At 37.6% G+C, this 26358-nt stretch overlaps 1 protein-coding gene across 1 annotated transcript in view; it reads left to right on the forward strand.

Annotated features, from left to right (window-relative positions):
• The window catches only part of tmem104 (transmembrane protein 104), a 43317-nt gene that overhangs the window by 4196 nt on the left and 12763 nt on the right, over nt 1–26358 (forward strand). Inside the window, exons 5-8 of the mRNA XM_032588484.1 lie at nt 2090–2180; nt 3330–3407; nt 9425–9524; nt 10488–10584. Of these exons, the coding sequence (XP_032444375.1) occupies nt 2090–2180; nt 3330–3407; nt 9425–9524; nt 10488–10584 (366 nt within the window). The remainder of the gene's footprint in view (nt 1–2089; nt 2181–3329; nt 3408–9424; nt 9525–10487; nt 10585–26358) is intronic.

Consider the following 26358-nt stretch of genomic DNA (forward strand, 5'->3'; position numbering starts at 1 on the left):
CAGTGAAGGAAATGACATGGAAAGCTCTGAAGAACTGAGAACAACTTTTTTCTTCACAAAATGTAAACAAAAGTTTTGTGGTTGGAGGAGTTCTTCTGCTAGCATTAGCCTAGCAGGTTTAGGTTGTATTTACCCAGAATGCCCTGGGTTGTACTTTACTTCCTGCTTTTGGAGCAGTCTCCAGTAAGATGAGCTTGATTTATATTTTTTGAAGGGAGATTTTGTTTATGAAGACTTTATGATCCATTTTTTTTTCTGCTTTTGGACATTTTTGTTTCATTTTAGGCTTTTAAAATGTATCTATTGATCTTAGAGGGAACAACTTGCATTTAATGCCTTTATCAATTAATTAGATGAAAATTGGCTCAAAACAATAATTTTATAGTTTATCGCAGTTATATCTGGAGCAATTTATGGACCAGTAATTGGCGTTCACATGTATATTCGAGCTCTCTTCAACCGAACGTATGCTGAGGTTTTTAGGTGGACCAGAGTTCGATTGTCCACATCTCTCCACTGAAACTGACTTTCTGGACAAACCAAATAGAGTTTAATTAAACCAAACAGAACTGGTGTGAATTCACCAGTAGAGATTTAAGCTGCTCCAGTTCAAGAAAACAAACGTATTGTCTTTGCAACTTTTACAACAGTTTTGTCTCCTTTAAGACATTTCTAACTGTCCATTTAAATCACAACTCCTATGCTCTCTAACCAATATTCCAGCCTAATAAAGGGTAAAAGCAATTCCTCGACTGTAAAAGAATAAAGTGCCCAGTAATGATAGGCTTCACTCAAGCAGAGAGAAATAAAGGGCGTTGAGCGGCAAACATTCCCAGTTTTACTCCTCTGTTGTTTTCCATTATGTGGGAGGAAAATGCTGAGGAGCAGCTATGAATCAAAGGCCGAGCGTTCGAGGCTCGCTGCGACCCCGGCTTTCCGTCTGCAGGGTCGTAACTCCTGAGCTGAAACCTGAAGGGAGTCGAGCAAGATGACCTCAGGGAAACCAATGAACAGAGGAAAAATGACTGACGACTTGGTTGTTTCCCTTATTAAAGAGTGCAGCATTATAGTGAAAAATAACAAAGATTAAAAATAATAAATATCTTCGTTGTTGAGCTCATATGTTCATTTATTCAATAATTTGGCAGCAAAAAGGATTTTTGAATTGAAAATTTTGCTCTTTTCAACTAGACTCTGCAATTTACTTGATTAAAATATGTAATCAAGTCCCATCATATTGTAATAAGTTTCATATTTTACCAAACATAACATGTGATTGTCTAAGAATGCTTAAGAGTTGGTAAAAATGTAAAAATCGTATGATATAATATAATCATCTGTTGGTACCAAAAGAAAACAATGCAAACATTAGATTTTTCAGATTTCTTGGAACAAATGGGAAAAGAATGAATGCTTTTGTTTGAAAACTTGAAAAAGATTATTTTTCCATATTTTAACTGAAAATCTTGCTTATTCTGTTAGGATTTCCATTATAGACCATGTGACTAACTTAAAAGATTTTAATCAAGTTGCACCATTAATTTCAATATCAGATTTTTTGTTTCTTTTTCACAAATCTGGAACAAACTTCCAGAAAACTGAAAAGCAGCTGAAACAGAGTTCCTTTAAATCAAGACTTAAAAGCCCAACCTGTTTAGATTTGCTTTTGAACAATAATAAATAAAACATTGACCAATAAATTCGATGCGTATTGATGATTTTAATCACTGGTTTCTCAGTCGGTGACTGATGGACTTTTCCCTCCTGAAAACTGGAGTTTGACTGATTGGAGGCGATCGTTCGTCTGCCTGCCGTTTCCTGTTATCCGCCGTCAGTCTTCATCTGCTCTGCTTTAATTCGGCTCATGATGCTCACAAATTTTCGTCATTGACGGTTAATTGGCATTAATCTGCAGAGACTCTGTGGTTTTGAGAGCGCCTCCGCAGCACTTCCCAGCTGCTGCCTGTAATTTCCAGATGTTTGCGCCTGTGTGTAATAAACGGCGAGTTAATTGCTTGTAATCTGACTGTTGTTGGTGTTAAATTGGGAAAACAGGAAAGCGGAATAAAACTGGTTTTATTCTCCACAGACAGACGACAGCGACTCCACGTCCGACTATTCGGATGACGATTCGGGTCAAGGTCGGTCGGAACCGGAAACGAAGCCCATCCTGTCTGCCCGTGAGTATCGCTTTAATGCAGGGATGTCCAAAGTGTGGTCCGGGGGCCACTTACGGCCCTCTGGATGATTCAAGAATGGAGCGAATTCACGATATGAACTTTTTGGCGTAATGGCAAAACGTTTGGAGACCACTGCTTTAATGGGAGATAAATTATTTAACAGATTGATAAAAACAAACTTCCAGTTATGTTTAATTTCACTTTTATAAATAAGTAATATTTAAGATACAATCCAAACTTTTTTCACACCAGGAGTTTAGATCTACATTTTTTCTTTTTTCTTCTCTCTGTATGAATTTAAATCAGACGAAACGTCTCCCGTTTCAGGTCAGTTAGAATCAACAAAATTATTCCTATTTGCTGGACGCCACAATAATGACAGAGGATGTGAGAAATGATTCTTGCGTCTTTAACTGTCACATTGTGGATGTATTTTAAAGCGGATCACATTTTTGTGCTTCTAAAAACAGCAGTGCTTAAAAAAAAACCCTCAGGCATTTTTGGCAAGAAGTTAAAAGTTTTTCAGTGTTTGGTAAATGAGCCGTTTCAACTGTCCCGACTGTTGAGGCCCATTCCAGGTGCGCTAGGGCGTTACCTAGCAACCTAACTGGAACGCAACCCGTTACCTAGCAACCAAGCTGAGTTCCAACATGTTAGTGCAGCTGAGCTGAACGACAACAGAGTGTTGTAAATAATTACGAGAATAAAGTTGAAATTAAGCAACAATAAAGTCATAATATTTTGAGAATAAAGTCAGAATACCATGAGAATAAGGCACTGTAATGCTAGGATTATATTAATTTATTCTGACTTTATTCTCATAATATTATGACTTTATTTTTGTACAACTTTGTTCTCATAATATAATTTTATTCTCTAAATATTATGACTTATTATGATTTTATTGTACCATTTTCTTATATTTTTATGACTTCTAGAAACTTTATGATTATGTAAATTTTATTTACTTGTGTTTCTTAGTGACCATTTTTATAAGACCATGTTATGGCAAAAATAAAGCTTAAAATTGCAACTTTTGGGAAAAGGTGCTGGAAAAATTCATTATTTACAGAAAAACATTGCAACATCCTGTAGAGCAGAATTACACAGAAAGTTGCTGATCTGTGTTTCTAACGTTTGTTTCCACAGAGAGGTCGGGTCACGATCACTTCGACATCGTGGAGCGGGTCGAGATGGGTCAAATGGCCTCCATGTTCTTCAACAAAGGTAATCTTCTTCTCTCTCCTTGATATTCAATCAGCCGCAGACGCCATCATCATTAGCCACGTCTATTATTTATGGACGAGTCGGAAGACCGCGTGGGATCGTTCATCAAAGATTTTTTTTCCTAACACCTTTTATGAGCGGCGCTCATTTATAAAGGAAGGCTGCTGGCGGTTTAATTGGCTATAATTACATATGGATAAATTGCCTTTGGTTCTAATTACCTTTGTGAGCCCATCAGCGCTGAGCGTGTGTGTGGGCGGCGTTGGGGGCATGGCGGTTTATTTTTTTACCTCAGAGTGGCCAACTTTCTATCATTCCTATCTTTATTTGATACAGTAGGGCAGCGGTTTCCAAAGTGCGGTCCGGGGGCCATTTGTGGCCCTCATAAGTATTTGTGTTTTTATAACAAAGCTTTAGCAGAAGGTAAAACCAAGTTTATCCAAAGACTTTTACTGAAAAGCCGACTTTGCTGCATCCAAATCAGCTTTTATTCTTTCTAAAACTTGCCAAAATATTTTTGATCCAAAGTGACCCAAATAAATCCTGTTATTATTCCTGAAAATAAATTTATTCAATCAAGTCCAACATAAACTGAATACTAGATGTCTTTTAATACAGAAAATATGCAAAATCTGCTGTGGTGTAGTAGAGCTGCAAGAAAAAATAAATTCTGAAAAAACGTTTGAGAGCAATCTCAGAAATTTTCTAGAAAAAAACAAGGAAATTTGCTATAAAAATAAAACAAAATTTTTAGATCAATATCAAAAAGTTTCTACCAAAAACTTAAAAAATTATGAATTTCAAATGTTGAAAATCTTTTGAATTTCCATCTACAAAAGTATTTCCTCCATTGGGAGATTATTTTACTTATAACAAGACATTTTTCCAAATGTTATAAGTGAAATAATCTTCCAAAGGAATTGGAACCTTTTCATTAAAATTAAGGAATTATCTTAAAACAAGCACGTCTTAGTTATAAGTTGTGTCTTATTTTGAGAATGCTAAAATATTTGCACTAGAAACTAGACTAAAAATACTTGGTAAGATTTTGTGTTTTTGCAGTCTGGAGGTATTGCCTCGGTTTTACCTGGACTCTGGTAAATACCTGCATGATTGTGAAGCTACTGAAGCTTCTTCTATCTGGTGATGTAAGCTGGAGCCAGAATCACCTTGAAACACGCAGATGGAGATCCCTGCAGCTCCGTGTTGGTATCGGTGCGTCGCCCGGCTCCGTTGGCATGCACAGCGCCCTCCTGCTCGCCTTAAGCAGCTTTATGCGTGCGACTCGGGAGTCTGCAGGGTCCCTGTTGCAGGAATAAAAGAACAGCAAAAGGTCAAAGCTCTGACATCATCTGTGCTGGGATGTTGTGTCCTGCAGCTGTTCACCAGCAGGGGGAGCACTTGCCACACACGCAGTCACACACATGATTGCACTCTTGCATGCCATCAAGCAGGTCGTGCTGTTGAAGCTGCAGCCGCTCACTTGTCACTCGGCTTTGAGGAGCTGCAGAAAATGATAGAGAAGCTCCTTGCTGGTTTTTCACTCCGAGACGTGAGAGTAACACGTGGAGGTATCGATTGGTGATGAAGAAATGACTTTTCTCCCAGCGTCTCGCCTTTGACATGATGGGAAAGCTGACTGTAATCAGAAATGAATTATACAGGCACATGCTGACTGGAGAAAATGAAGAAGCTACTTCATGTTTGTGACTGTCTGCCTCGAATTCATGATCCAAACACAAGTTGTGGATTTTTTGGTGATTTAGCTGACAGATTTGGTTGATATTGTGGAGCCACTGGTGGCCTTTTTCTGCAGTGGAAAATAAAAAGAAAGGACTGAAACTAAGGATTATTTTGATGTTTAATTGGATAAAAAAAAATTGACATTCTGCAGATTTTTCATTAAACCACTAAAAGCTGCAGCGCAAGAATCTGTTTACACATTTGTTGAAACTGTCACCATGTTGACAGGATAGTATGAGATATAATTTGTAAAATAAAAAGATCTCCTGCCTTCAACAAACACTGAACAAGGAGGCGGGTTTTAGCGCTGTCAATCACTTCTCCTTGCTTTCTGCTACGCTGCAGCTAGCATAGCATTTCATGAATGCTAAGGCTAGTTAGCATAGCTAGTGGTGACTGTGGATAAACGTTTTTTCTGTAATGGTAAGTTGTTTCTCCAGCATATTTAGAAGTGAGTACATGAGGTTGATTGACAGCGCTAAAACCATCATTGTCTACTACAGATTACTGATGTTTTCTAATACGTAAACCTAGCTTAACACATCTTATCACTTAAAAGTAAACAAATGCTGTTCAGCCTGGTGACCTGCCAGACTTCTAATGCACTGCACTGCAAAAAAACCCAAATCTTACCAATATTTTTGGTCTGGTTTCTAGTCCAAAACTTGAAATGAGGCAAAACTAACATACAAAACTAACTATCTTGATGAAAAGTTACTTTTCATCAAGATATAGGTGCAGAGTACAGATTACTTCACTTATAATATGGGGAAAATGTCTTCCTATAAGCTAAATAATCTGCCAATGAACTAATACTTTTTCGTCAATATTAAGAAATAATTGACTCAAAACAAGCTCTTGTTTGTTGTTAAAGTTACTTGTAAGTTAGTAGTTTTAATTCAGTTGTACTAAGATATTTGCACTAAAGAGACCAAAAATACGTGGAAAGGTTTTGGGTTTTTCTGTGTAGGGGAAACCCAGACGTAGGCTGTGGTGCTTAAATGTCTCATTCAAAGGGATTTAAATCCTTTCTTTTTCTGACGCTCACTTTGAGCTTCAACATGTATCAAGTTTCTGCAAGGTGATTGGCTGATTCCCTCAATTGTTAATGAGCAATCAAGCAGGTGTACCTGCTCACAAAGTGTTGTAGACTGAAACTGTTCTCACAGGAAGATATAGATTCTTCACTGAGGTAATTAAGCAGAATGAATGCAAGCAAGTTCATTACACCGGGTTGCATTTCCACAACATTAAACAAGTGCAACACCACCTCTCCACTCCGTTCTGCCTATCAGTCCTGCACCTTTACAGCCAATTAAAAAGCTTTTCCCCTGCTGCTGCTGCAGAGCGACTCGTGGAGGACATTTGACGTAGAAATTGACGTGGCAGCGGCGGTGGTTCTGTTGGAATAAGTCCATGGATTTCGTATCAGCCCGACCTGCAGCCACTGACAGGAATGTTGATGGGGGGGCCGGCTTATCTGCAGCACTGTAGCAGCAGCTGCTTTAACCTTCACATCAATGATTTGAAAGTTGATTAGAAGACGACTTTGGTAAAGTCACAGAGGGGCTGTCCTTGCGTCAGCATCTTGTCTCTGCTGTTCTTTACCTGTGTGATATGATGCGTTGGCTGTGCAAACATCACGATTGTTTCTCCTACGTAAGCCGCCCACCCCCTCCCCGACATATGCAGGACCATGGCTGCGAATACTAATTCAATCTGCAGTAAAACAGGCTTCTGTCTGTAATTAGAGTCAAACACGAACACATCTTTTCTTGTGCTTAAGTGGTTTTGGATTAAATGTCATTGTTGTGAGGAGATGAATATCCAAGCGGTTTGGAAGATAAATAGTCATGTTTACATCAGTTTTTTTTTTTCTACAATTGTTCCCAGTGTCATTTAATTTCAGTGTTACGTAAAGATTTGTTGCGGTCAAACTGATCAATATTCAGAGTGCATTTCCAGGAAAGACGTCCGCTTGATGAAGGCTTAATTTGTGACTTAAAGAGACGCAAAACAAATATGGCTTCAGCTGCTTCAGCTTGTTAATGATGGGAATATTGTAATAGAATAAAAATATCACCTAATGTCCCTCAACGTGTAAATAAAAATATAAATACAAACAGAAAATAAGATTAGAAGACTGAACAGTAAAAACTGATTTACAGCATCAGAAAAAAATTTAGTTAAGAAAATTGTGCAAATGAATATCCCACAATAAGAACTTTCTGTTCAACAGGCAAAATAAGTGGATTCACACAGAAGTAGAAAATAAGAGTAAAAATACTATATAGTTGGGTCAAAATTACGACGTAAATGTAGTTGTAAAGAAAATGGTACTCTAGTCCAGAAGAAACTGAGTTTAATTTAAAAACAAACAAAATGAGCTCATCTATTGGAGCATTAAAAGCTCTGCAACAGTATAAATGTGCAGCAGAAAGAATATATGGATACAGTAATTAGAAAAAAACGGACAAATGTAAATTTGTGTGTAAAAACAACAGACTACAAAAGCTGTCGGATAACGGCAGGGCTGTAAACGTTTGAGGTTTGTTGGGAGCAGTTTAAAGTCTTAACAGCTGCTGGGAGGAAGGATCTGCAGTAAACGCTCCTTTGTGCACTTTGGATGCAGCAACTTGTCCTCAAGGGTTTGACTTGACACAAATTTTTTATTAAGGTTTTTTATCTCCTTCTTTTTTCTCTGTCTTTCTGTATTTTTTCTTTTCTCTTTTAAAATTTTTTAAAATTACATTATTGTGTTAAGTCACATTAAGCTGGTTTGACTCAGTGTAGTGTGAAAGCGAACCACAGCAGCTGAAAATACAACAAATATCGTAACTCTGATCCCCAATCAAACCGGATCGATCGGACGATCAGGAGTGAAATCAATAAGTGTGTTATCTGTAAATTACCTTCATTTACAGTTGGATGTTTTCTCAGCTCGGTCCATCGCTGCTGTGTTTGACCAAATGTAGCTTTGGCGTTTTTTCTCCCCGAACCGACAGGCCGTCATGTCCGCTGTCAGTCCGGTCTGAGGTAATGTGCTGATGGATGCTAATGCTTCCCACAGCTGCATGACGCGCCGCGCCGCTACACGAAGACTCATTTCGCTGCGTTTTTGCCTGTGGCTCTGGGTAATTGGGTGATATTAGTTACAGGCTTGTGAAGGTCTGCGTCCCCCGCGGTCACGCCATCGCTTACTGACAGGCGGCGCAGAGAACAGGACTTCCTGCTCTGTCTGCAGGTAATGTGTTCGTGTTGAGGCGGCGCTAAGGAAAAGAAGGCTGGGATAGCTTAAATCTTCCAGAAGGAAAGTTCATATTTCAGCCTCATTTTTTAAATAAAATCATAAATGGCATCTCCAACAAAATTTTTACGATAGTTTGTGTGCAAAACACGTATGCAAAGTGTCGGCATGACAAAAATATGGATAAATAAAATACAAATAGGTTTTTATTTACAGATAAAACTTTATAGTCTGACTATAAACACAAACAGGCCTGAGTTCAGTCATGAGTGAAACAGTTTTTGTTCAGCTCTAATGGAAACTGTAACCTTTGGAAATGACCTGTATTTATTATCGGTTTGATTTAACTGTTATGTATCCAATTAAATGTGATTTAAAAGAATTAAATCTGGTTTGTTTGGCTTTAGATTAACATCACAGTTTCAGAAAGTCTAGAAGATTCTCCAACCTCCTCTCCTCTGAAATAAGTTTTAAGAACTAAATTGTTTATTTAGTTGTGTTTTAAATCTCTATTTGAACTTGATTTAATCATTAGCTGTACTCTTTGGGTTTTTTAAGAATCTGTGTGGTCGGAGACGCTGTAAATCTGTCCGGCTTCATTTTTTTTTTAATGGACCCTGCACTCTAATGTCTTGGGCAGAAATGAATTATCTGACCCCTCGTTTATGGTGCAGAGGATGATGGATGTGCAGCACGTTTTGGCTGTTTCTGCTGGTGAAATTTGTCGATTATTGTGGGAGAGAACAGAGAAATTAAAGCTGATGGACGTTTTCGCTCTTATTGAGTGATTAGGGTAATAATTAATCCATTAATATTCCTCATTAAACACAAAAGATGTTCCTGGCGCCTAGAGGCTGCCTCAGATGGAGGGATGCCGCTCTAAAATTGATGCAGACATTTGACAGTCAGCCATCAATCATGGCGGCGTGTTTGGGCGGCCGCCGCGAATGAAGAATGTGTTTGTTTGTTGCCTCTTGATCTCATGTTTCTTAATGAATCGCGTCTTCATCCCCTCTCTGTGTTTCAGTCGGAGTCAACATGTTCTACATCTGCATCATCGTCTACCTGTACGGCGACCTGGCCATCTACGCCGCCGCCGTGCCCATTTCGCTCATGGAGGTCGCCTGGTGAGACTCCTGCTTGTTTGTTTTCCTCTTGGCGTGACCTCCTGACCTCTGAGGATAAAACAATAAAGCTTCGTTTCCAGACACTCGCAGACCCGCTCTCCTCTGCAGCCTCCAGAAAGGATTTTATTGCAAAACTGAAAATAAGATATTTTATTTAGTTTAAGGGACAAATATCCAAAATCCAATACAGAAGCTCATATCTCAGTTTTAACCTTAGCAGATTAAAGCTTTTAATTATGCCTTAACCAATCCCATTCAATTCAACAGCATAAAGGCAAGAAAAATAAACAATATTTAATACAAAGTCATATTTGATTTCTTAAGATGTCAATGTTTACTTTGGCTGACCTCCTTATTTTTGCAACTAACCTTTTTCAACCTTTTGACATTTAAACTTTTATTAACATCTTCAGAGCTAAAGCAGCACGAACAAAAATAGTCTAGTTGGTTGACTCCAGTTTTATCTGATTTGAGGAAGGTGGGGGGGCTGGTTGACCTTTCATGACCTCTGGAAACATTAATATCTTTAAATGATAGCGGCACAAACGCAGCACAACGTTTGACATCAAATTTGTTACATTTGAAGGAGGTGGGGTGGCAACTTCATTCAGGTCCAACACATTACTTCATTCAATGTCAGACACAGTGCCCCCTGAGGTGAGGCGTGGTACTGCACTTCCTCACCCTGGTCCTTTTTCATGTATGCTAAACATAAATTCAACAATCTTTGACCACATAAATGTTACCAATAAAGAGACTAAAGAAAAATCAAACTGATTTTCCATTTTGCTTCTTTTTTAACTGTCTCGGCTAATCTAGTGACTGGTTGGGACTAGATTAAAATTTTTAATTAACTGCAAAGTCTGAAATTGATAGCATTTTAATACCATTTTCAATTCAAACCCCATTTTGTTTCTAGATTGACTAGATGGAAATGCTGAAAAGGTTTTTGTTCTTTCGCAGCGGGAATCACTCCTGCAGCGCCGGCAGTGTGAAGTACAACGACACCGACGCCTGCTGGGGCTCCGTCACCAGGAAGGACGCCTACAGGGTGTTCCTGGTGAGTGCTGACATCTTTTCTGCAAACCGGTTAAATCAGAAGTTCAACACAGAGCAGGCGTGGCTAAACAAATGGCACTCGGGCCTCTTTGCGGTCCTTGGAATAATTTTTGTGGCCCTGATCACTATTAAAGAAATTTAGGCTTCCAGTAAATGGATCTGATTAAATGAAATTAATAAAAAAAATATTTTCTGAAATGAAAATGTTTTTTACAACTGAAGTATTTTAAGGAGTCATGTTTTGTTTTCATTTTAATTTCATACTAAGTATGATTAAAAACGTCGAGCTGCTTCTGGCTCAAAAAGCCGATCTGGAAACAACCAGGATCCCTTTAGACTTTAAATGGGCCCACAGCATCACAGAGCCTCTACTGTACCTTACAGAGGACATGAGCAGCTCGATTCAGACCACGGCACATTCTTAGTCTCTCGTTTCTCCTGTCTGTCTGTCCTTCCTCCTTTCTTTCCTTTGTACTTTCATCTCAGTGAGAAATTGTTCCACTCGTAGATCTGTTTTATTTTTGGTTTTTTTTCTCAATTTTTCTTCAGCATCTTTACCTCCTCTTCCTCTTCCTCCTCTTCCTCTGTGAAGTCCTTGAAGTCGCAGCTCCAGTTTTTACTTTGACAGTGACGGATGTTCTGATCTTTCTGCGTAATTTCGCTCTCCTTGTCCTTGCTTACATTTTAATAGAATTACCAAAAAAAGCCAATAAGTGAAATTTTCTCTCCTGTGGGATATTATTTAAATAATACTCATTTATAATCTCCGCTTGCTGTGTTTACACTTGCAGTTTCTTAAACTAATTTTCTACTTTATGCTCAGTCAGGTATTTCATGCAAACATTTTGTATCAGGAATAAACAGGCTGATCATAGTAAAACGCCCTTTTCACTTTCATATCGACCTCAACTTGTGATTTATTTTTGTAGTGATTTGTGATGTTTTTATCCTCTGATCCATTTCAATTTTATATTTATATTGGAAAACTTTTTCCTTATTATTTTTACTTTTTTGTATGTTTTTAATCTTAAAGTGTTTTTCACTGCATAAATATCAAAAATTAACATTAAAACACAGGAAATTGGAATACAAATACAATTTGTTCAATGAAAACATATTTAGTGAGGAATCAAGTGATAAAATATATTTTTTTTACTATTTAGTAAAAATTGTTTACATGCAACAATGTTTGTGGTTTGTACAACTAAAATAAAGTTCTTGTAGTTCTTAAATGTATCAATCATGGAAAGAAGACGGCAATATTCCAAATCCTTTTATTGCTTCCTTCCTTAACCCAGATTATAATCTGGTTTAATCTTTCATCAGATCAAACTGAGCTTCAGATGATGAAACTTTAACAGAAACGACATTATTTTCTGTTCATCCCAATCTAATGATTCAGTTAGTAACATCTAAACATGCAGTAGATAAATATTAACGTTCCAGCCGTCCAGAACCTCCGGTCCGGTTGGACGGTCCAAACCAACAGAATATTGACTCTGAATTATTGATCAGCTCCTCTCGGTTCGCCATCGGGCCGAGCGTCCGCCGCGTCTCCGCTGTTCGCCGGGCGAAACCGCCAAGCCGACCGCTTTCCCTCCCAACAGCCGTCCAGGGAGCCTGGCTCAAAATTGGTTGCTGAAAGCTAAAACGTTTATGATATATTAATCTGACCTTTATCTCTCTGAAGAACGACGTGCAGAAACCTGTTTTTATATTTCCTCCTCACGTCGCTGAAAACGATTTTTTTTTTTTTACTGACATCCAACTGAGTTTTTATGTTTTATTGCATTCCTGCCATAGAACCTGAACAGATTTTATTGGCATGTAATTAACAATAATGTATTCATTTGTTTTTATTACATACCGTCAGTTACAATGAACAGCAACTATAAAGTCTTAAAGGGACAGTATAAAATCAACTTTATTTTACATTATTGGAGTGTTTGAGAAATAATTTCCAGCTGGTCGAAATGCCTGGTTGGACCTAGCCCCGCCTTCAAGGACAAAGCTCCTCCCCCACTGAGCTCCTGCAGACTAGCCAGCAGCAACATCTGCTGTGCTTCTTGGAGCAACGCTGGTAAAAACGCTGTGAAAGGGTTAATAGAGGAGCCATGTTGTGACGGCTTTCAGAGATACAGAGACCCAATTTCAAGAGTAAAATTTATTTTAAGTCGTATTTGATATTTTTTTGCAACATTTTTTGTTTTCATATTTGTGTGTTTTGGAGTTTCCTGCACGTTTCCACCTGTTCAGTGAACAGAATAGCTGTGTTGACAGTTACATGAGGGATTCCTCAAGGCTGTGTTCTTGGTCCTGTCTTGTTCAAGGCCTTTATTATCGGCTCTGAAGCTTTTTGTAAGATATTTTAACCCTGTCCATATGTAATTAGTTTCTAATTGGCATTTAACCACTAAATCCTCTTATCTCAATTGTTTTGGGTCTCTGCTGTTAAACATTGAATATTGTTTGAAAATATGTTTAAAGAAACTATTTAAGTAGAACATACAACCTAATTATTGATTTCAGGAAGTTTTTAACTGGTTGCTCTTCCTTATTTTTTGGGGGTATAAATTAGTTTTCTCTCTACTGTAGAGACTCCTGCCTTGATTTTTACCAGGAAAAATTAAACAAACACAAAAACTCTTCCAGTTACTGGACTGATTTTGTTTGTGAAGCTTGGAAACGTTTATGATTAAAAAAACACCACCTGTAGTTTGCATGCAACTCAAATACAGTAAGTTTAGTATTAATTTAATTTTTGTTGTTTTTTTGTTTTTTTTAAAGATAAGTAGCAGGTTTCCCTCTTTGTTGCACTTATGGTGCGCATCTTATTTTGTAAAGTGTTTTTATAATGAAGCCGACATTGACTTCTGTTTTATCTCATGAATATTGAGCAATCATAATGATGTTTATATTTGCTGTAAATATTTCCACAGCCTCGATATATTTTAATGTGCCAGTGGATAACTCAGAGACCTTAAGGACAAATCCCAAACTGTTTGGTTATTTAAATGTAAATATTGAAATGATTAAAACGGCTGCCTGATTTGTTTCTGAACGAGCCTCTCGGGTTTAAATTGTGATTTCTTTGAGCACTTTTGGCTGGTTTCCCCCACAGGGAGCTTCCTGTAGGGCTTGTTTTTTCCACCGTTGACAACAGATTGTGGGATATTTTTAGGTGGAACAACAGCTGTCCCTGCACATATCTACAACTTCACAGTGGGAGCAACAAAAATGAGACCAGCATTATATTTAGTGTTTTATTACGCCGCTCTATATTTAACCTGTTGTTTCTTAGAATGTTTTCCAACCTCCTGCTTTCCTTTTTTCTTTTTCATTTTCCTTCTCTTGTTTGTTTTTCGTTTTTCTTCTTTCTTTTTTCCATTTCATTCTTTTCTTTAATTTCCTTTTCTTGTTTTTTCATCTTTTGTTTTTATTTTTTGTTTTGTTTTTTCCTTTATGGTTGTACCAGAAACACAAAACAATCTTGATTATTGGTTAAAATCATATTAAAGTCCCAGCTGTAAAGATGAATTTTCTATAAACTTTCCCGTTTGGGGCGTTTATTTAAACTTGGTCTCATTCCAGACTGGGAATTCACTGTTTGTTTTTTATGTCTTTGGCTGCTTCCTCCATCATGTCAGACACATGCAGTGATTGTCAGTCCTGACGGCGACGCTCGGCCTGTGGGGGAATCTGATTTTAAATGCTGTGGCAGGGAGGTTAAATTAGCTGCTATCTATTTATGATGATCTCATGGATTTGCTGGTTCTGTTTAATTTTCCTCTATTGGAACGTTACTGGAAATATTGCACAAAATCACTCTTACAGGAGTCCAGTTAATATTTAATCAGATTTTTGAGTTGATCAGTTCTACCATCAACATGAAAGCATTTATTCTGGTTTAAACTTCTGGGATTTTCTAAGCTGCGTATTGATTTCCATGTTCTGTGCAGCTGACAGCATCTTTATCCCGTATTTAGGTTTATTTTTTTCTGAATCACATTAGGAAGCGTTGCATAACAGACTGCTGAAAAGATTAAACCAGGGGTGTCCAAACTTTGTTTGGGCCAAACTTGTCGACTCAGAATTTGAGAAGGATTTTTACAACACTATATTGGGGTCATTATGGATAAAAAAGGAGTAAATATCTGGCAAAAACTCAGAAATTTTCAACATTTGAAAGTTTTTTTTTTTTGTAGAAAGTTTCTGATATTAATATAAAAATGCGATTTTTTTATTTTATTTTATTTTTTCCCTAGCAAATTTCCTTGTTTTCTCTAGAACATTTCTGAGATTACTGTCAAAATTTCTGCGTCTTTTGGCAGAAATGTGCTTTTATTTCTACAATGGCCCAGATTTTGCATGTTTGCTGTACTAAAAGAAAAATATCCAGTTTTCAGATTCTTCTGGGCTTGATTGAATAAATTTATTTCCAGTAATAAGAACAAGATTTAGGTCACTTTGTTTCCAAATGGTTTCTATATTGAACCAAGTTTTAGAAAGAATAAAGTCAACTTTTCAGTAAAAGTTTTTGGATAAACTTGATCTTTTGTTGAAGCTTGGTTATTAAAAACACAAATACTTTGTGTTGAACTTTATATTTGTAAGAAAATTAACGATTTTTACCCTGATTACAAATTAAAAGCCTCCACCGGCATCGACAGGCCAAATTTATATAATTTTGAACTGCAGTTGGGGGTCACACAAAATCAATCTGAGGGTCACAAATGGCCCCCCGCGCCGAACCGTTTGTTCTCCTGATTGACCAGAATTAAACTTCTCTGTCCTCGATCGCCTCCTGCTCAGGTTTTTCACCACTGGATCCAGTTCAATCTGCTTTAAATGCATTCTTCTCCCAGTTTGCTGGACTTGATGGGAAATCAATGCAGCTTTTGGGATCCAAAGCAGTTTATGCTTACGCTGCATTGTTCGCAGCTGATTTTCATGCAATTACTCTGTCTCCATTAAGCCTGTTGAACTGAAGTTAATTTAAAGTGCAAAGTGGCCGTAAAACTTCAGAAGTGACCCACCCTGCCACTCCACTCAGACGCCTCTGATTGATTAATTAACTGACTAACAAAGATTTATTCCAGGAGTTTTACTGACCTTCATGCCCGTTCTCTATAAACACCTTTCACTGCAGTCTTTGTTCTGTTAAACATTAGCATCCGCTGTGTTTATATAAGCCATTTAGTTTAAAAAAATAGAATTAAAAATGAAAAATTAGCCAAAAGTACTTTTCTGTGAAATAAAAGGAGAGGACTTAAAGTTAATGGCAGAAATTATTCTGTTAGGAAAGAAACAGCTAAACAGATTCTGCAAAATGGAAGAAATTAACCAGGAATACTTTGTATGAAGTAATAGGACTACACAAATTTAATGGCATCAATAGCTGAGTTAGTGACTCTTTTGGGAAAAGAAACGCAGCTAAGCAGAGAAGAAATGGACCAGGAATAGTTTCTATGGTAACAAAAAGAAAATATATTAGCCAAACAAATTTAATGGTGTCAGCAGTTTTGTCAGCGTCTCTTTCCTGAAAAGAAACAGACACATAAATAATTGATCAAGAAAACTATCTGTTGTAAAGAAAAGCAAACCTGGCACATAAAATCACTCCAAGGTGTTCAAAGTGCGGCTCGTGGGCCAGTTGCAGCCCTCTGGGGGATTTTGGGCGGCGCTCTTAAGAACAGAGCAAAACTGGCCTTCAAGTACAGCCGTTTTCAGCTGAACGCTTTTTCATCTTTTTATATAACGTATTTTAAAAATATATTGGGTATAAAAGATAGATTACCATTTATTAAAGTTTTTTTCTCAGGAGCTGATCTTCCTTCTCAAATAAGAAAATAACCCAAGGAAATTCAGAACTGTGACTTATTGAACCGTTTCCTACAAAAATCAAGCCGTTTTTAATAAAATGTAATTTTTTTTTTGTGCGGATAAAATTTAGAAAAGTCACAAACGTTGTTTTAAAAATGTTTTTTTTAAATTTAACAACTTTGGCCCTCAAGGCAAAACGTTTGGACACCTCTGCTGGAAATGGACAAAACTAGCATGAAACACTTTGTTAAAATCACAAAAAGTTTGAAGAAAATAAGCTTTGAACACACAACCGCTGGGCTAACGGACTGTTTGAGAAAAATATAACTAATTTGGTGCCGAGTATCTTCATTCAGGTTTAAAACATGAACCGCTCCACCTTTTTTCAGTTTCTTTGGTGGTAATCACAGCAGGAATAAATCACCGCAGTCTCAGGAAGCTGTCAGTTTGTGGTCAGGAAGGAGATGCAGAGGTTATAAGGGACGCATTTCCATTAATCTGGCCTTTTTGTTGTCCTGTGATAAACGGGATGATTCAGTGTTTTGTTTTTCCAGATAGCATGTTGTTCTGTACAGCCATGCATCATGTTTTCATTAAACCCTGTGATACTCAAGGTCATCAGCAGGCACATTGTTTCTTATTTATTAGGTGGGTTTTTTTTTCACCTTTGAGTAAAGAAAATTCCTCCCTTAAGCTACAAACATTTATTATTTTAACATTTTTCTATTTAAACCTCATCAGGCTTGCATTGTTTATTCATTTCAATGTCTAGAAAGGAGAAAAGCTTCAAAAAGAGCATTTAGATGAGCTGAGCTCTGGATTGTGTTCCTGTGACGTTATTCAGAAAAAGTTTAATATTTTCCTGCAGTTTGCTAAACCAGGAACTGAAAGGTGATTTTTATATCCACCTGCCTTGTTGTAGCAGCAAAACATTAAAGTTAGGAGGTGAAAACAGAATAAATCACCTGCTGGTTTAAGTGTTTAGACCTTAGCAACAAAATTTAATGCAAAGAGAAAAACCTTTTATCCTTGATTTTAATAAATAAATTAAAAACAATCAAGTGTAATATAAAATGTTGTAGAAAAATAAAATGAAACTTTTGTAACAAGCAGATCCTCCAAATTTCCATAACTTGTTTCAAGCTAATACTTTTTATTATACCGAGCTTATTTTATTGTAGATGTCCATGTAGTTACATGAGCTACTTGCACAGAAATGTTTTTTAGCTTGTAATGAAACCCTGGTACATGGCCAGAAATGTCAAATTTGCTGCCTTTTTTAACATCAAAGCCTAATAAGTTTGGATAAATTGCACCAAATGTTCCACTAATTTAGAGAACTGAACTTTTTCTCTTTCCGTTCAACACCTAAAGCCAAATCTAAATTATTTTCCTCGGATGCATAAAAATATTAATGGAAACAAGCTAACGCTATTTGCTGCAGGAGTTTTACCGTTATTCCTCCGATAGCTGATTTGTTTGTTTGTGTGCATGAGTTTGGTAAATTAAATGTTTTTCTTTTCTGTTTTAGACGAGGAAAAGTGGGAATATGAAACAAATCTTTGCGCGGAGTGTGAAACATCTAAAACTGGTTATTTACTGTAGCACAATTCTCTCGTTCGCCAAAGAAAATCAGTTCATGACCTCAGTTAAAATGCAGAGAAGCCGTGTTTTTTACATTTTTTTATTGAAACTCAAGCTGCTGGTTTATCTTCTGAACTGATTGGTGGTTCGGTCCTGGTGCCCTGCAGGAACTCTGCTGGGAGAATTTAAGTGTCGTCCACTGACCCATTAGACCCGGTGAGGCTTTTTTCTTTAATTATTCTTATAGATCTATTAGCTTCTTTTGGGAGGAATTGGCTTTTCTCGCCTCCTTTGATTCATTTTTACAAAAGCTTGGAGGAAATTGATGCTATTAGTCGGCAGGCGGATCGTTTCTCCCTCAGACATGTCATAAATATTCCTGTTATTTTTACAGTCATTGATATGCAGTGGTTTCTTTTTTAGGAGCATGACTTTTTATTTCACTGGTTTAATTAGGAAAATGGCACAAAAACAGAAAAGTCCTGTCTTCAGTTAAACTTTCATCAGTCAGTATGTTTATATTTTACAGCATCTGGGTCTAATTTATAGTTTTGCTTTGTGTGGGAATCTGGTTGGTCGTCGTTTTGTGGCTTCCATGATTTTAGAAATCCTTGAAAGTCTGTCGGTCCTGATTTTCTCCCAGGTCTTGTAAAGTGACGACTCATTTGAATAATCTATTCTCCTTAAAACGTTTGAACTTAAAAAGAAGGGTACTGTAATATCCAGATAATGACCCCTAATTTTTTCACAGTTCTTGAACTCTGCGGATTAAGTCAGGTTTATAAGTTTAGCAGAGATGCAGCTGGGAATTTTTAATCTAATCAAAAATCTAATTTAGCTTGCTTAATTTTGTTTAATTCTTTGATTTAAAAACAATTTTTTTTATATATTTAATAAAAAGCCAGTAAGCTCAGCTAACTAACACTGGGAATTTAAGTTACAGAATTTTATGCACATACTTAATTTTGCTTAAATATAAACTGATGGAATATGATGGAACCCTATAAAATTATTGTAAATACATGTTCAGTTTGTTTACACGGGGTTTTCCTCTCGTCAGTCACATTATTCAGTTGGAGTATAAAAATTGCTTTTTGAATTACAAATAATTTCTGAATCGAATCTAAAAATTGGAATTGATTTTTATCTCTTAGCCCATTCAGCAACAAGGCAGTTTAAAATGCTTTGCACTTTAAAAACTTGACAGCAACCAGTTACACAATTATGAAACTCAGAGGTGAAACTCAGTGTTTTGGTTATTTTGCAGTTTTCTAAACCGTTCAGGGATTTATAAGCTAATGGAAGGACTTTAAAGTCTATTGTCTGCGCTAAAGAGAGCCAGCGTTCTGGATCGGCTGCAGCTGTCTGATTTGTTACATTGTTTCTTAGACGGGCCTAAAAAGTCAAAGATAAACGCACGGATCAATTTCTTTAAACTTACTGGAACATTAATCCTGAAAATGTTCTTCAGGCGCTAGAAGACTGACTTTGTAACCTTCTTTATGTGTCTCTGAAGTCTCAGAACCATAATGTTAAATGCAGTGTTCAGAAAAACCCTTTTTGTTGCCAATATGTATTTTATGAAAAGTGAAGTGAAGTTCGGCCTCTAAGTTAGTGGGTGTGACTATTCAATAGTCCGGGAATTGCGGCAAGTTATTTTTATTATCATTAGTACATTTTCCCTCGTTCTTTTTAGTTTCTAAACCCAATAAAAAAATGAATTTAGAATTTTAGACTGAAGAGTCTAAGCAAAGAGCATTAGTGGAGTGCCTCATGTTAATTGATTTTCTTAGACTTCAATTTTTTGCTCCAAAGTTTGAACAAAAGATTCAAGGTGATTGTGACCTCATTACGCAAAGTTCAGAACTCTGCAGAAAGACCTTTTAGTTTATTAAAACCACAGAAGTAGAACATCCTAATCACCCTCTAAATCACGCTGCAGATGAACCAACGTGTGATTAACTTTTACATGAGTTTTCTGCACGCCGTTCCATTAACGGGCTCTGCTTATTGCAACAGCGTTTGCTTTGGCAGGGAGGAAATTGATGCAGTTTATTGCTGCAGCAGTCAAATAAAGGCGTCTCGGCTAAATGTTGCATCGGTTTGAATTAATTTAATGTCATATTGTTAATCTCAGAGATTTTATCCAATTGAGATTTTTATTTTATTTTACAGCCTATTTTTAAAGGTCAAACCCAGGTTGACTGGTAAATAGTGTCAGCTCAATCATTTACATTTGCATGATTTATTATTCTGTTACTGAATATTCTTAAATAAAATAACATCAATATCTTTGCTTACATTTTTAGACATCTTTTCCATTTTAGCTCATTTTGCTCAAGAAATTATGAAACCCTGAAACTTGAAGACGCTGCATGTCGTTTCTTTTCTTTCGATCTATCTTCCTCCATCTTCTCCTGTTCAGATTGTCTTCCTCCTCCTGCTTTCACTCTGTATCTATGATCATAAAGAGCTGACGGTGTCTAATAAACAGTCGAGATGTTGGCAGTGTTTGAGTTAAGTCAACCTTCAGGGCTCGCCTCTAGTTGTTGTCGTTCTGTTGTAAATCTGCTTTTGCTGATATTCTGGGAGTTAATTTTGAAGCTTCTGCTTAAAACCAATCCTCAAGTCAGAAAAGAGTTGGATTTAAAAAACACTGTTGGTGCTCTCGCTTAATATGAATGTACGTCTACGCTGTTGGCAAAAACAAAGCATTTCCAAGAAGATAAACAGTTATATTCTATTTTGTTCCAGGATTTGCAGAAACTTCACCCTTGCATTGCAGCGACTGCGTCTTTCAGTTGTGTTTTCCGTTTACAGGCCACAGGGTTTGTCCTTTTATTGAGCAACTTTCAGCTTATAAAGTTGATTAATATCTTGGGGGGGTGGAACCCTCCTCAGCATTCAGACCCCATCATGCTGAATCATGTCCCAACATTTCACCTGCACTCGAGTTTGAACTGATTAAAAAGTTTTACTTCAGCAAAACCAGTCTGCTGGCCGGGGATCGGAAATGGCCAATTTATCCCTGATTGGCCAAATTGGGTCAAATATTTAAAAATGTTTGGGGTTTTCTGCCTGTTCTGAACCATAATACTCTTTACATTTCAAAGGAAATAAAAACCAGAAATAACCTTGCTACTGTAGCTGAAAGTAAACGGCCTGGAGGAAGAAATTGTTTCTGTAGCGCCAACGTGAGCGTAAATGTAAAAATAGTTGGTGTCCAGCATGTGGGTGGTCTGCAATAACAGGGTCAAAAAGAGGAGTGGGAAGAGAACACACCCCTGGAGGACGCCACTGCTGAGTAAAGCTAAAGGCTATTCGTCAATGCATAAATGTTCATTTTCTGTTCAAACCTGCTAACAATCACAAAATAAGTGAAGTTATTTTTGTCGTTAAGCAGAGCGTCAGTGCTAGCCAACGAGAAAGAAATGCTAACTGACAAAATTAGCTAGCTAATATGCCCTATGAGCAGGAGAGCTACTTGTTTTGGATCTATGATGGGAAATTGCAAATTTGTCAGTTGGATGGATGAAGTTTGTACACTTCTGTGGCATTCAGGCCTTAAATTCTAGTCACAATGGTCTTAAAAAGGTCTTTAAAAGTCTTAAATTTGCATTTATGAAACCTGCAGAAACCCTGTTAAGTCCCACAGGTCTTGCAGTAAAAAAAAAAAAATGTAATTGGCAGTTTGGATCTCCAAGAAATCCTGCTCTGGGTATTGTCCAGAAAAGGCCGAATCGGTGCGTCTATACTGGGATATTTTCAGTGTCTCTTTCCGTTATGCTGGTCAGGTTTTGTGCCAATTTGTTTCTGGTGATTAATATTGCCAACAGTAGTCACTCCTTCATTGTGACAAACGTTTAACTCCAGAAGGTATCAAGTGTGTCGTGTTGCCTATTAGGCGTCATTTCTACTCCCCTCTGCAGTATCATCCCACCTCCAACCTCTCCAATCATGTTCGGAGCATCTTTGTATTTCTTCCCCGTCCTCCCTGCCGCCCTTGTGCTCAGTGAATCACTTCACTTGTTATGGCTATCATCAAGTTTGTAAATATCTCCTGGGCTTTTTATGGCCTATTTTATGTAATTTCTTTTCCATACCACCTCAGTCGGGTTGCTCTCCGCTCCTTCATCATACATGTCAGAATCCAGGCAGTGAATTGTCCCATAATGTCTATTATTTGTCCATGCAGTCCCTGGTTGCTGTATTTCCTTTCAAATCATTGTTTCTACATTTGTTTTTAGTTTTCTACTTTAAAAAAACCAGAAGTTTAGAGTTTAGTTGTGCCAAGAAAGTGAGCAGTGTTTCTTCTGTCTGTTCTTCACACCTTCAAGGTCTCCACTCAGGCTCTTAATTAAAGTTAAACGATGCATGTAGCTGTAGAGGAGTTGAATTATTGCTGTTTTGCAGCTGTTCTGTTTGAAAAGGAGCTGGAGTGATTTATTTCAATTTATAAGGAGAGTTTGCAACATGAAAACAGAGGAGGTGAGAACAGCAACCTTGCTTTAAGGAGGAAAAGACTTGTCTGGATTTGATCGATTTTTGGTTTTTGAAGCTTTAGTTTGCAGTAGATCTGGATTTTTTATTTTTTTTCCACCAATGCACACCAAGGGCGGCCATCTTGTTTACACGGGGTTTTCCTCTCGTCAGTCACATTATTCAGTTGGAGTTTGTTCCAGATCAATTCTACGACAAAATATAAGGCTCAAGCTTAGATTAAATTCTTTTTAATTACAAGAATAAAGTCATCATTTTGGGAAAACACCAACACAAAAATAACAAATTAAAATGAGGAATGTTGAGCATCTTGTGACGTTTTACAGAAAAACTTTTAACACATCAGCATTAAATTATGAGTAGCAGGACTTTGAAACAATCGTGCCAGCCTCCATTTTGCTTTTCCTTTAAGTTTCTTCTGTAGGTCCTTCATTTATTTCTTTGTTTTTCTCCCTTACTTGTGTCCTTCATTTCTTTCCTTCTTTCCTTCCTTTTCTCCTGTCCTCATTGCTTGCTCCTCTCCACTCGATTTAATCTGGTTTTCTGTCTTTTTGCTTCTTTCTCTTTCTTCTTTGTCCATTGTTCTCTTTTTTACAGAATAGAGTAAATTTCTTAACCGTTGCTTTTCAACTGTTTAGCAGACGTTTTAAAGCTTTCAAATAAAATCGGCTAAATGGAAGGAAAAATATTACATTTGTAAATGTTCTGCGGTAAATTCTAGTTTTATTCTCAGGAGTAATTTAAAGATAATTTTTCATCTCATGGCAATTTTATTTTGTTTTTGTATTAACTTAAAGTTCACATGTATGTAACAATGAAACATTAATCACTTTGTCAGCATTTTAGTTTGAAATCTGTTTGCGATTAGGATTGGGATTAGAGTCTGGATTGGGAGTTATAATCCCTGCTGTTCCCTTCTCTTTTATTGATTTTTTTTTTTTTTTAGAGCCCAATCTGGACCAATCCGGGTAATTACAGAATTTCATCGCTTTTCCCTCTTAACATGATCGCTGCTCGTCTGTTGGGTATTTCACCAATAAATCTCCTGAAATCTGATGCAGCACCAGCCAAAATCGTTTATCTCACAATCTCTGCAAAGTATGCAGCCGTGGCAACGGTCGCGGCGTTCCCCAGGGCGGCGTCTCGGAGCCCTCAGGCATCTGGAAATATTTGTTGATTAATTACTTAAATGGAGCGAATGGTTGACGGCTTTACTGCAGCCAAATGCGTTAGATGTGGCTTGAGAGCATTGGCTTCATGAGTGATGCAATCCGACAGTGAAGAGACTTTTCTCCATCCAACCTGCATAAATCCTAAATAACATGAAAGGATCGGCAGCTGTAGTTTGGGTCGCCAGTTGGCGGCGGGTTATTGAGCTCATTCACGATGAGCTAACCCTGTTACTGTCTTTCTTCTGGTCCCAACATGGCGGTTCACAGAGCGAATGTCAACGTTATGCATCTTGTTTTTAGAAGTTCGTGTCTCTTTAAGGCTGTAATGAGGAGAAATCACAGGATTTTAGTTTGTTCTTTAGTCAAAGCTGCACAATAAGTCAAATCACAATCATAACCTCAGTAATGTTCAGTACTTCACTCCCAGTGCAATATTTGCAGTCCAATCATTTTTTCAATCAGCTTTTTCTGTCCATGACTCGAGACTCGTTTAAATTTTGCTATACAAAATTCACATTTTACATGTTTTTATTTTTCTATGTCGGTTTCTACTGCTTCCAGAAACACTTAAATAAAACACTTTAAAAAACATCCAGCTAATCATTGACACAAGTTAATGGTTTTCGGTGTCTGGAAAAGGAGCCGTTTCAAAAACCTGCATAATAAGTCACATGCGGTTACCTAGCAACCCAAGCTGAGTTCCAGGAGGTTTGGTCAACTGGTTTTAACACTGCATGTGCAGTACAATGGCTGCTCGAAAAGACAAGTGTTTTGTTGCTGACGTATCATCCAGAAACCTCTCACTGCATTCTCGTTGGTTGTGCAGGAGGCTCCACTTCTGCTTTTCAAATATGTACGGTTGCATGATTGTGAATCTGTTTGCAGCCATTTTCACGTGTGAGTGTAAATTGGGGGGGGGGGGGGGGAATGATTTTGTGCAAACAGAAAAGTTGATAGAAACTTTTTAATAAATATTTTGAACTCTGTTGCAAAAACAAAAAGCTGATCAGCAAATTTCCTCTAAGAAATGGACGCTTGGACACTTTAAAAGTATTAATGTATACAAAACTTAGGCCTCCTCTTTTTAAAATTGCAGTTCATTCTTCTGTAAGAGTTTCTAGAGTTTAACACAATACAATATTTGAATTATTACTTTTCAAAATGGGTGAAAGAAATAAATAGCAGTTTATCATAAATTTTTGCAAACCTCCAAAAAAGTCCTGGAAATGTGTGTTCATTAAAAAAATACCAACTTTATTATGTAGTGTGTTTAATATACAGCCAGTAATAAATGATAGACATGCAGTTTATTGCACCTGTGAGTCTTTCTTGTTTCTGCAGAGCGATAACTAACTGCTTTATCACATGCTGTACACATGAGCACTTTGTTTGCTAATACCTGATTAGTCGTAAAGAATCTCTCTGGTCTTCGTTAAAGTCTCCCTGACTCAGCTGTTGCTGCTTTTCATGGAACTGTGTGATTATACCCAGACGCTCTGCTTTTACCTCAGCTGAAAAGGAGAAATGTCTGCTGTCGTTATTTTTAAAGATTGTTTCTGATGTCAAAGTCGAAATGCTCGTAGCTGATGAGTGACCTGCTGCAGAGGAGAAAAGCCCGCCTGGTTTGCCTGAGAGCAGAATTGATTCAGGCCACTTTTCTCCTGACAGAATATGTCTTTGTTTATTGCAAAATTTATTAAGCTGAGCGTGAAGCGCAAGCAGCTTCTGTGCTTAGGAGGCAGAAAGCGCAGAGAAAATCTGTACGTCTGCAAACAAACCAGACTGAGATTAGATCAGTAAAGCGGCCTAAACAAAGTATTAAATGAATAAATGCATTATATTCAGGCATGCTTCGATTAGTCTGTTATGAAATTCTTGGTATGCATATTGATTCTGGAGGATTTTTTGTTTTGTTGACAGCTGTTTCCAGGTAAGGCAGATATTTGATTTTTTTTAAAGGGTTTATGTGCCAGACAGTTGAAATGATTTAAGAGACTTTAGTTGATGCACAACAGCTTTTGAGACTTTCTCTCCGCTTGTGTCTCATTCTTTTGTTCACCCAGAGATGAAGGTAGGAACGTAGGTCGACTGGTAAATCTGGAGCGTCGCCTTTTGGTTCAGCTCTCCCTTTACCATGACGGTTTGGTGCGTCATCACTGCAGAGGCTGAACCACGCCACCTAACGCCGCCCCGTCACTCATGACCAACAAGACCCCACGATACTTTGGGAGCATTACCACCAGTCCTGTTTGGTCCGCTTTAATCCAACTCCAGTCCGTTTGTTTAGAAAGCCCGATCCGGATGGTGAAGTGTGAACGCTATCAAACTCTGGTCCGCAGACAAACCTCTGTCTCCGTTAGGTTGAAGTGAACTCTGATGCAGTATGAATGCATATGTGAACGCCAAGCAGACCATAGTCCGATGCTACTCCTTTTTTGTTGTCTTCAGAGGTTTTTATGCAATTTCCTTCAGTGGTTCTGGGTGCAGCGCCCCTACAGGTGAGGAGGGGAACAGGTTGCTCAGAGGGTTTGGTGGTTTGGACTCAGTGCAGTGGGAAAGAACCACAAAAGCTGAAAATTGGAACAAATCTTTCAAATCTTGGTTCCCAATTGAACCAAAACTACTGAACTATCAGGTTTGGTAGATTTGCTTGACTTGGATCAGTAGATTAGCGAATCTGCTGATCCTGATAGTTC

This window comes from Xiphophorus hellerii, chromosome 16 (assembly GCF_003331165.1).
Source record: "Xiphophorus hellerii strain 12219 chromosome 16, Xiphophorus_hellerii-4.1, whole genome shotgun sequence".
Taxonomy (NCBI): Eukaryota; Metazoa; Chordata; class Actinopteri; order Cyprinodontiformes; family Poeciliidae; genus Xiphophorus; species Xiphophorus hellerii.